General features: G+C 42.0%; 1 protein-coding gene across 2 annotated transcripts in view; it reads left to right on the plus strand.

Moving 5' to 3' along the window:
- Positions 1–3,148: 3,148 nt before the first annotated feature.
- CLCN5 (chloride voltage-gated channel 5) overlaps positions 3,149–12,101 on the plus strand; it is a 162,014-nt gene continuing 153,061 nt past the window's right edge. Inside the window, exons 1-3 of one of the 2 annotated variants that reach the window (XM_016943447.3) lie at positions 3,149–3,399; positions 4,014–4,089; positions 5,780–5,923. In XM_016943447.3, coding sequence (XP_016798936.1) covers positions 5,908–5,923 — 16 coding nt within the window. In that variant the 5' untranslated portion in view covers positions 3,149–3,399; positions 4,014–4,089; positions 5,780–5,907. Of the gene's footprint in view, positions 3,400–4,013; positions 4,349–5,779; positions 5,924–12,101 lie in introns of both variants that reach the window. The other variant, XM_016943446.4, reaches the window with a different exon arrangement.

A 12,101-nucleotide genomic window follows, 5' to 3' on the forward strand; every position in this document is an offset into this window, starting at 1 on the left:
ACATTAGCACCACACTCTCACCACTTCGCTTGGGAAGGTATTGTACAGGCATTTATACTCACCACACAAATAGCTTCTGAAAAACTTGGGGATCCGAAGGCTGAAGGAGCCTTGTTCATTATCATCATTATCATTATCAATAGTAATACAAGCTACCATTTATTGAGTGCTTAATCTGTTCTAATTGTTCTACACCTGTTAATACATTTACTCCTATTATCCCATTTTATAGGTAAGAAACCCGAAACAGTGAAGTTAGATAACTTGAACAAGGTGACACAGCTAGTAAGCGTCTGAGTATGGTTGGCTTTGAGCCCAGGCAGTCTGGCTCTGGAGCTCACTCTGTTTTGTTTTGCAATTCGCAAAAGATAAAATGTTCTTTTTTTGAAATGCACATTTTTTGGGGGGAGGGGGAGATTTCGTCCCCCAACTGGAGCCCTCCAAGCTGTCATCGGTCAGTGGCGACACCAAGTGGTAACCTGGGTGTACTGCAGCCCTTTTATAACTCCCAATTCCCCCCAATTCCTTGCTCCCTCCCACCCCCTCCTACTCGCTCCCCAGCTCTCCCAAATAAACCTGTATGTACTTTAAGTAGAGCCAATATGTTTGCTCTGCAGAGGCAGTTTCGTGACATGTCTCCTTCCAACCAGACTGCCATCCTTCAAACCGTTTTTTCCTGTATCAGAGGAAGAGGTGTCCGAGGTTAGTTTGTGTTTTGAATCTCATTTCTCGCCTCTCAATTATTTTACTCCATTAGTTATTCCCTCCTTTTCTTGACTCTTTTGTGTGTGTATGTGAGACAGAGTTTCGCTCTTGTTTCCCAGGCTGGAGTGCCGTGGTGCGATCTCGGCTCACTGCAAATTCTGCCTCCTGGGTTCAAGTTATTCTCCTGCCTCAGCCTCCTGAGTAGCTGGGATTACAGGCGCCAGCCACCATGCCTAGCCATGTATTTTTAGTAGAGATGGGGTTTCATCATGTTGGCCAGGCTGGTCTTGAACTCCTGACCTCAAGTGATCCACCTGCCTTGGCCTCCCAAAGTGCTGGGATTACAGGCGTGAGCCACTGCACCCGGCCTCTTGCCTCTTTATTATTGATTTCACCAGTAGTTTTTCTGCTCGACCTACATATAAGCTCCAGTTTCTTCTACTTCAATGACAGAAAAAAAATCAAGCAAACAATCAAACCTTTCTTTGAACAATTACTCTAGATTCACCTTTTAAAAGATGAATTCCAAAAGAGGATTGCCTTGCTCAGAAACCTCAATTCTTTCTCAGTCACTTTTTGAATTAGGTATAAGTCTTAGTCCAATATTCAGGATGCTCCAAAATTGGGCCCCAATTTACCTTCTGGGTGTTATCTTCCACAATTCCCCTGTACTTCCTTACCCTAAACTTCAACCACATAGGACTACTCACGGGTCCTCACATATAACTTCCTGCCTGCTCACCTTTGCCAACGGTGTTACCTCCACTTGGATTTACCTTTATTAGAGGCCTGTACCGATATTTTCTAGTTATTTGTGGCTATCCCATACACCATGAGTGCCTGAAGGAAGGGACTGAATGTTACCAGCTCAGAAAGCAAAAAAATTTTGGACTGAAAAAATAAAAATCCGGCCATTCATCAGGCCGGAATAACACACAGATAAAACCAGATGCAAATTTAACAGAGAACAATATTTCTTTGGCGGACATATTGCAGCTGTAAAGTGGTAATGATGTTTTTATTTCAGTGACCACCACTTTTTTATTCACTGAGAGACTTTGTTCTCTAAAATCGTAGATTATCAGAAACTTTTCTGCTTGAAATCATATAAGAATGAAACATCCCACATGCATCTGGAGGACATAAGTTTCTTTAACACAGAGAAGCAGCCTCAATTTCCAATCCAGGTGCAGAGCTTCAGATAAGGGGTATCTGGACACAACATTCCACATCTATCTTTATTTTGTGGTTCCCAAGGAAACACAACTCTGGGTTCACTTTGCAGTTCAGACTTGATGGTGACCCCAAATGACAGTACTGCTTTGCTTTGAGCTTACCAAAAACACTGCTTTGTTTAAAATTCACCTAAACTCCACTCTTCTCTCCAATCCTATAATGACTCCATGTTTTTCTGTTTGATGAAATGCCTACCGTGTGCAGTCTCTCATATTGCAATGGGTCAAAGCCTGACTATGTCGGATTACAAATTTGTCCCTGGTAGCCTTATGCTGATTGGGCTAGGATAGGGGTTTTTAAATCCCTGACCACTTAGCTTGTCCAAAGTAGGCATTCCAAATTGTTCACTGCAGTAGAGTACCCGGGTTCTAGTTAGATTACTTGGATTATATGGATTCCAGTCTCAGGTCTGCCAAGAACTAATTAGCTGGATCATCTTAAGTGAGTCAGTGCACCCCATTTGGCCTAAGTTTTCTCTTCTGCAAAACGGTGTGCTGTTTCTTTCAAACCTAGGGTAAGGGCTTTGGAGTAAGTTAGACCTAGGTTGGATTCCCAGTTCTACCACATACTAGTCCTGTGACTTCAGCTTTTCTGAGCCTCTGTTTTGTAATGATTAATATGGAGATAATACAGTACTAACAACTGCAGTATAGTTTTTGCAGCGTTGCTGGAAACATCAAGTTGGCTGTTAAAAGTATCACTACGTTTGATCACTATTCCTATTCCTACTATTATATGAGTTTAGACAAGTTACTTAACCTTTCTGTGCCTGTGTATTTTATGAGTAAAAATGGAGAAATAACCCTCGGGGTTATTGTGAACACCAAATGAGACGAAAAAAGTAAAGGGGTTAGGAGAGTGCCTGGCACATAAGAAGCAGCTCAAATTATGTGATCTAATGTTATTAGTATTAGATTTCTACTACTAATTACTCTGTGGGCCGAAAGCTCAGGATAGACAGTTTCATTCTAAGGACAAACCTTCTCCCCAGCAAAAAAAGGCACTGCAAGCTGGAAATAGTGAAACACAATGGGGCATTGCGTTTTCAAAGGCAACTGACACGCCCAGCACTGGGATAGGACCCGCCCGCCCAGTCCTCATTAAATATGGCAGCGAGCGGGGCCGACGTACTGCGGCTGCGCAAGTTGAAACTCCTCCTGGCAGCTCCTCCCCGGCGGGCCTCCCCTCACCTCGGCTGGGTAGAGGTGCCGGGTGTGAGCTCGGCGTGGCGCGCACGCGCAGACGCTGGCTGGGCTGAGCCGATACTCGCGAGGCGCCCTGTCACATGAGCCGCGCGCCCGCTTCGCTCCCCCTCCTCCCCGGCTGGGCTGTGTGAATGAAGCTCTGCCGGCTACGTGGGGCGCTCACTCAACTTGGTGTCCTGGACGCCAGAGCCGACCGAGCGCGCTGCCCACCGGCGGCGGACACGGGCTCCGCCGCTCCGGACCTCGGCGACAGGTAAAGGCAAACGGGCTGTCCCTTCCCCAACAGGTCCTTGGCGGGCCGCTGGCCCCCGGCCCACCCCCGGGGCACCCACTAAGCGCAGCGACACAGGGGAAGCGCAATCCCGCTGGCTTGGACCCCCGGAGATGGGGCTTCCCCGCGCCCGGCGGCGGCAGCCCGGCGCTTAGAGGAGGTAGACAGGCTAGTTCCAGCCAGTGCTGAGCGGCGTCTTCCCGGGAGCCCAGCCCTGTTCTCCGAGTTATGGTCCCTGGGCTGCCCGAGCGAAGTTTCCTTGCGGAGCGGCGCCAAGCCCGCCCCGCTTTTGAATCGGAGTGTTTAGCCGCCTGCGTCCCCTTTCCCGGACTGGGGTAGGGTGACTTAGGCTGGCAAAGCTCAGCCAAGGCCCGGCTCTTCTCCCTCCGGCTCTGGACTTGCCGCTGGTTTTGTATGGGTCTTAGCAAAGTGGAGAAACTCTCGGAAAAGTAGTTGCTGCGCTGTTTTCCTTTTGCCACTTAACGCGCGTAGCTGGTTCTCTCCAGACTTTCGAGCCTTGCTCTTGAGCGCCTTGATCCACACGAGAAAAGCTTTGCCTTTACATTGACGCACGTTTCCTTTGATTAACATTTCAGAGCAAATCAGTTGCCTGGAGTTCCCAGTGAAGTTGTACCTGTGCCCGTGCGATAACGTCAGTGGAAGCTGCCCCGAGTAAGTGAGGGAAATCTAGAAGTTTGGAGCATAAAAAACGAGCACGAATCAACTTTACATAAACTTCATACATTTATTAGCAACTGCTCGGGTTTAACTTCAGAGATGTTAAATTTCGCCTAGTCCCACGGGACGATGATCATTACTTCTTAACTGCACGCGAAATAGGAGAAGAAAAAAGGCAAATCAAAACAGACTGTCCCAGGTCTCAGAGAAGTCATCGGAGCGCTTTTTCCTGCTGAATTCACCCTAGGAGTTTGTGAGTTCCTAGTTTTCTTGGACTTCGCGAACTTTTCCTTGTCCAAAGCACTGTCTTTTCTCTGTTGGTGTTTTGGGACTGGTGTACACATTAACCCTTTTGTCATTAAAGAAGGCCAACACGATTCTCAAGTTAGTATTAGCCTTCAGTGTTTGTGCTTTAGCACTTTCACTTAGGAGGTGGAGGTGTTGGTTGTATAAAAGATATGGAAATAACAATCTACTTTGATGTTCACCAGGTCAAAAAGGTGAAGACTTTTAGAAAAAACAGATTGGCTTGTATGCTAAGTAGGGAAGACCAGTTTATAACTGAGATCTTGTTTAAATGGGCAAGCAGAGTGTTAAGCCTCTAAGTCAAACTGAGTCGTCAGACCTCTCATTTTTTCTTCCATTCCTAGCTCCTATTTTTTTTTTTTTTGGTTTGAGCCGGCTCTCGTTCTGTCGCCCAGGCTGGAGTGCAGTGGCACAATCTTGGCTCACTGCAACCTCCGCCTCCCTCCCGGGTTCAAGCGATTCTCCTGCCTCAGCCTCCCGAGTAGCTGGGATTACAGGCGTCACTTGTAATTATAGTGCACCGCCATACCTGGCTAATTTTTGTATTTTTAGTAGAGACGGGGTTTCACCATGTTGGCCAGGCTGGTCTCGAACTCCTGACCTCAGGTGATCCGCCTGCTTCGGCCTCCCAAAGTGCTGGGATTACACCGCACCCGGCCCCTAACTCCTTTAATATCTTTGCAAATATTATTGTCCTGGGACTGGATTTGAAGTTTTAACAACAGGAATTAGCTGAATTAATTTGGTTTTCTTTAAACTGGTATTCCATTTTTACATTTTTCTTCTTCTTTGGTTCATTTTCCCCCTGATTATAAAAGCAATATACGCTCACTATAGGAAATTTGCAAAGGGTGGGAAAGTATAATGACACAAGGAGAGAGAACTACCACTCAAAGGGTATCATCACTCTTCACTTTTTATTCTGCTTCCTTTTTTTTCCCCTATACAAGATCTGTTTCCAAACTTTATTCATAAACTTTCCGCTCCTTCTACTGATTTTTAAATGTAAAGTTGGGTATTTTGGGGGTTGGTTAGGGCACTGGATATTAATGTTGCTCTTCAGTCTCCAAAGCATGAAACTTCAAGGTAGGAAAGGTGCTTAACGGTGATTTCATCCAGCAACTCATCAACTGAGACTCAGACCTCATTTACTGAAGCTCTAATGATTCATGCAGAAATGTATAGCACTGAGTGGCAACATTAACTCACTCCAGATCTCTCTCTCTTCAGAGATACCTTGCTGCTTAGAGGGAAACTTGACACTACCCATGCCTGCATATCTTTGAAAGAGAGGTTCAGAGAGGAGCAGGAGATAATTTTCAAGCATTTGAGGTGTATAGTTTCTTTTAGGTATTCATTTTTCTGTTCACATTTTCAGGTTTGGGGCTTTAGCACCTTGGAGAAAACAGGGCCACATAGCTGCCTTTCTATCAAGTTTCCCTACAAAACTGAGAGGCTCTGGGAAACTCAGCCTGTGACCCCAGCGTGGGTGAAGATAGGATCAAGATGGCCATGTGGCAGGGTAAGAAATTAGCACTTATTCTTCTAACTGGTTTTTCCTCCTACTCTATTCTCTACCCTCACCCAACCGTTCCCCACCCAGCCAATGGCAGGCAGCCAGCTGTTCTTTAATTTAACCCTTTGTCTTTGCAGGGAAAAAACACATTAGTTTAAAAAGAAGCTGCTGCTAGCTATAAGTTTAAATTATTTAAAAGTGGGGTTGTAGGAGAAGTAGGAAAATGCCATGCCAGCAGCATTTAAAAGAACTCCCTTCATTTAAATAAGTGATCATTGGGGGTTATATGCCAGGAGACAGGATATTTTTTCCCATTTGTGTTTTTCATTTGTTTCTGGCAAATTTCTATGATAAGATTCCCCAGCATAAGGTTGGGGAGACAGATGTCACTGCCTCTCCAGCTTCATCTTCCCAATAAAAACTTTGTGATGTATGCAGTTTGAAAGAGCATATTTAATGTTACAGTGTTTATATTTGATACAATATAAACATTGAGAAGGAAAACGCCTGTTTTAATAATATGAACTACCTGAGAGCAAAGCTCAGTAGTATCTTAGCTGATGTATTACATCTCTCATGAACTTATGAATTCCTACCACATACAAAGTTATGTTTTATTTTGAGCGGAGTTGCGGTTTGTGCCCTTTGGAGGGTTTAGGAATCTCCATGGGTATGTGGGATTTTTATTGTTATCAAAAGTGAGTGTGGGTTTAAGAAATGATAGACAAACACTACCAAAATTGGCCTGTGACCCACAAAAAGTTAAAGACCACTTAAATGGAGTAGAATGAAATAGCTTGAATATCTAGAAATATTCAGCAGGTTGGTTAGTTGGTGGTCTAATGTATCTTTTAAAAATGTTTCATTGTGTTGGTTGTGACTTTATGTAGGCACACAAATGTAACAAGTAGTTTCCATGTATAAAGATTATCAATGAGAAGACATTTATGGAAACGGGATTTGGCCTGTATGCTTCCTTTGACTCACACAATGGGCATTTATCAAGAGCAGTTTGGATATTCTTGCTTAAATCCTGAGACATTATTTCATTCAACAAACGAAATACAGAGATGAATAAGTTGCAGGATGCTAGAAGATTCCTTGTCATCTAAAGACAGACATACAAACAAATAATTTTGCCATGTTGAATAAGTGTTAGAATAGAGAGGTACAAAAAGCAAGGGAAGCCCCGAGAAAAGCTTGATGAAGTCTGAGTTTTGAGCTGGTCTAAAAAAATGAGTAGGAGCAAATGAGAGAATTGCATTCTGGGCAGACAGAGCAGCACTGTTTGGGAAGTTCCAAGTTGCTCTGTTTGCCTCATGTGAGATGTGTAGGGGCGCGACCTCAGACGAAGCAGGGAAGGTAGTTGGAGGCCAGATAATAAAGAGCCTTGTATGTTCTAGGAAGGATTTTACACTTTATCCTGAAGACAAAGATTCTAAACAGGGAAGTAACATAATCAGATTTTGTTTTAGAAAGATTACTTTGGCAGCAGTGCTGAGCTGGAAATGATGAAAACTGGGAGTCAGTCAGGAGGTTTCTGGAATAGTTTAGGGGAGAGATGGTAAGTGTCTGAGCAGAAGCAGGGGCAGTAAGGTTAGAGAGAATGGGATTCTAGAATGTTCTGTGACTGGATGTGGCAAGAAATGGGCCTGGATTAACTACCAGCTTGGGTGCCTGGGGGCCACTGGTGCCATTCTCTGAGATGGGGAGCATGGGAGGCAGCTGATGGGCATGGGGGTGGTGCACTGGATTTGGATGACCTGTTTGGGTTGAGACACCTATGTACTGTCAGGTCAATGTTTCAAAGACAGTTTTGAAAGTACAGAACTGATATTGGCACAGATGGGGATCTAAAGTTTTGTTCCTAATGATGCATAAAGAGCTTGTATTTTTTTCTCTGTAGTTAATGGAAATGTCATTACTAGTTAATGATTTATTTTACAATAAAACATTTTAATGTTTAACAACTCTTAATCAAAATGTCATATTTTCATAGTAAATAATGTATTTTGCAAGCCCAGGCCCTGAAATCAGATGTGCTTAAAATTACATTGAAGTGAAACCTCATTTTTCCAGCATTAGTGAAGAGGGGAGTGTTCTATATAAGTAAGCTCTTTGGATAACTGCAGCTTATCCTTTGTTTTGGCTATCCTCTGAAGTAACCAGCAAAGTACGATGATAGTTTGGAAGCAGTGTGGTATGATAGTTAAATGTGTGGGTCTGAGTTCTACTCCATTGGTTCTGTCACTTGGTAGCTACGAGGCCTTGGGCAAGTCACTTAATCTCTCTGTGTGGAAGTTTTCTCCTTTACAAAATGGAGATAGTAATATAACTCATCCCATTGCTGAGTATATAGCCAAAAGAAAGGAAATCAGTATTGAAGAGAGAGCTGCACTCCCATGTATATTGCAGCACTACTCACAATAGCCAAGATAGGAAATCAACTTAAGTGTCCATCACTGGATGAATGGATAAAAAACATGTGTTACATATATTCAACAAAATATTATTCAGCCATAAAAAGAATGAAATCCTGTCATTTGCAGCAACATGGATGGAACTGGAAGTCATTATGTTAAGTAAAATAAGCCAGGCACAGAAAGATAAATACTGCATATTCTCACTCATATGTGGGAGCTAAAAAATGTGAATCTCATGAAGGTAGAAAGTCGAATGGTGGTTTCCAGAGGCTGGGAAGGGAAGGAGTTTGGGGAATGAAGAGAAGTGGGTTAATGGGTATAAACATACAGCTAGAGAGAAGGAAAAAGTTTTAGTATTCAATAGTACAGTAGGGAGGCTACAGTTAATAATTATATATTTCAAAATGGCTTGAAGTAAAAAATTGGAATGTTTCTAACACAAAGAAAAGATAAATGTTAGAGGTGATGAATATCCCAGTTACCCTGATTTGATCGTTACACATTGTATACGTGTATCAAAATATCACATATACCCCCCAAATATGTACAGCTATTATATATCAATTTTTGAAAAGGGAGAAAAGTAGAACACCTGATAGGCTTGGTGTGAAGAGAAATTAAGCTAATATATGCAGAGCACTTGGAACATAGTAAATGCCATATAAGTGTGTGCCATTATTATAATAGTAAGACATTTAGAATATTGTGTAGCTTATAATAAGTGCTCAGTAAAATTTAGCAATAGCCGTTATTACTACTATCACTATTATTTTCTTATAACCTGGGGTGGGACTGGGACCTTGTTCTGTGGAGGTAATTTTAGTTTGTCCTTGGAAGCCCTGTCCTGTGGTTGTCTGTTTGGGTCTTTAAGTAGAAGTTTAGACTTGAAAAGATTCTTAGAAAACATCTAGCAGCCGGGCGCGGTGCCTTACGCCTGTAATCCCAGCACTTTGTGAGGCCGAGGCGGGCGGATCACGAGGTCAGGAGATCGAGACCATCCTGGCTAACACGGTGAAACCCCGCCTCTACTAAATATACAAAAAGTTAGCCGGGCATGGTGGCGGGTGCCTGTAGTCCCAGCTACTCGGGAGGCTGAGGCAGGAGAATGGCGTGAACCCAGGAGGCGGAGCTTGCAGTGAGCCGAGATCGTGCCACTGCCCTCCAGCCTGGGCGACAGAGCCAGACTCCATCTCAAAAAACAACAACAAACATCTAGCTCAATTCCTAGAGGTTAAGTGATATGCCCAACGTCAAACAGGTAGTAGTTGATCCTAGAGCTAGTATTAAAATCCAGGTCACCTAATTCCCTATTCCAGTATTCTTTCCGTGGGCTCATGGAAGAGGCAATGTGTGAGTCTGTTCTCAGCTCAAGGAAGCTTCTGAGTCAGTCTCTAGAGCTTGTTGAGGAACCCTAAGGGCTACAGGAGCCCAAATCTCCTTAGGTTCTTGGCTCATTGCTGTCTGGTTCCTCCATGGAGAATTTGATCTGAATTCCCATACCTCTTCAATGGGGCCAACATTATTTTGACTTCACTTAATGGAGCCCTCTAATATATTTTCTGGCCACTTTAAACAGTGTACTGAGCATAATTTAATATTTTTGATAACTCAGGGTTATCATTAATAACCTCCAGCCAGTTTGAGGTTGGAGACTTGTGTTGTCAGGTGTTGTTTATTTATTCCATTAACATTTATTGAACACTACTTGTGCAGCAGGCACTCTGCTGGGCCCTAGAGATGCAATGGTCAGTGGAAACAGGTATGGTCTCTACTGTAATGGAACTTATGAACCAGGATAAAGGTAGCACTTCAAATTAATGAAATGATTTATTTAACACATGTGCTGAAGTAATTTGGAAAAAATGACAGCATAAATTTAGAAGGGTTAATATAATGTTTCTTAATAAAGGAGGGGGCATCAGAATTACCTGTAGTGCTTTAAAAAATATTCCTACTCAGGTCCCCATTCCCCCAAATTGTGATTCAGTCTTAAGACCTGAGCATTACAATCCTGTTTTGGAACTGCTGCAATAAATATAGGTTTTTTTTTTGTTTTTTTTTTTTTTTAGAGAAGGCAATGATAAAGGAACTCAAAAAATATGGAAGACTATGTATATAATCTTGGGGATAGGGAAGATATTTGTGTGCATAATATCAAAGGTAGAATAATAAGGAAAAAGATTAATATAATCAGTTATATGAAAATTTAAAATTTCTGCACAAACCATAAATAAAGTTAATGAGAAAACTAGAAACAATTGCAGCAAGATTTATTATCTGTAACACAAAGACTTAACAGGGGGATAAGAAAAAAACAAGTATTTTACTAGAAAAATGTACAAAGGACGAGGGAAAATGTGCAAAGGAAAATACATCAAAGAAGAAATGCAAATGGCCAGTAAACATGTATCTCAGTAGTAGTCAAATAAAGGGGAATTAGAATGGCATACCATTTTCTCCAGTATAATTTGCAAAGATTAAAAAGGAATGACAGAACTCACTGTTGGCAAGGACTCAAGGAAGCAGATGTTCTCATACACTTGTGGTGGGAATGTCAGTTTGGCAATATTTATTAAAAGCTTTAAAAAATATGTTTACCTTCTGACCCAGCAATTCATTTTCTTGGAATTTATCCTAAGGAAGTAATTAAGGGTATGCACAAAGATGTATCAATAAGGATATTAATTGCAGCATTTTCTATAATGGGAAAAATTGAAAACACTTGCATTTTGATGCATCCATACAATGGAATATGGTAATTACCAAAAATGATAATGTAGAGTTCTATTTAGTAACATAGAAATAGGTTCATGACATAATGTTAAACCCAGGGGTCAGGGAGTGGGGGAGCAGGGAAAAGCAGATTCCAAACTGTTGATACAGTCATCCCTCCATGTGCTCGGGGGATTTGAAGACCCCAAGTATACTAAAATCCTAGCATACTCAAGTCCTGCAGTTGGCCTTACAGAACCTGCATATAGGAAAATTTGGCCTTCCATATTCATGGGTGTCATATTCTGAGATTACCGTATTTTCCATCTGTGCATTTGGTTGAAAAACATCTGCGTGTAAGTGAACCTGTGCAGTTCAAACCCGTATTGTTCAAGGGTCAACTGTCATTAAAAGTATGGACTCTGGGCTTAAACCTGAATTCAAATCCCAGCTACACCTTTATCAGCTGTGTGCTGTTGGGTATATTACTTGTCTTAGTGTTCCTTGATTTCCCCATCAGTAAAATAGGGATAAAATAGTAGCTAACCTAATAGTTCCTAGCTAGTATGCCCAAAGATCACCTGGTAATCTTTCCAAACTTCCCAAGCCTAGGCCTCACTCAGCCAATTAAATCTGAATCTCTGGGGACGGGACAGAGAACAGTATTTTTGAAGTTCGCCAGGTGATTCTAATGTGCAAACAAGTTTGAGAAAGCCGAGCAGTTGTTGAGGTGATTGTTGAAGGGATTAAATGAGAAAATCACAGTGCCTGTCATGTGGTAAGTACTCAATACATGGTAACTATTATTATTATTGTTGCTATTTAAAAATTATTAATAGTATGATCCCATTTTAATTTGTGTTTGTGTCCATGTATGGATAGTATAAAAAAAAGTCTGAGAGGATATATGCAAAAGTATTTTTAAAAAGAAATTATAGTTGACTTTATTTTTGCTTACGTGTATCTTTCCACTTTTCTGTAAATATCATGGATTGTTAATTTTAAAAAGTATAATTTCTGAAGGAAATATCAGATATATGTACCCAGCT

Source organism: Pan troglodytes, chromosome X, assembly GCF_028858775.2.
Source record: "Pan troglodytes isolate AG18354 chromosome X, NHGRI_mPanTro3-v2.0_pri, whole genome shotgun sequence".
NCBI lineage: Eukaryota > Metazoa > Chordata > Mammalia > Primates > Hominidae > Pan > Pan troglodytes.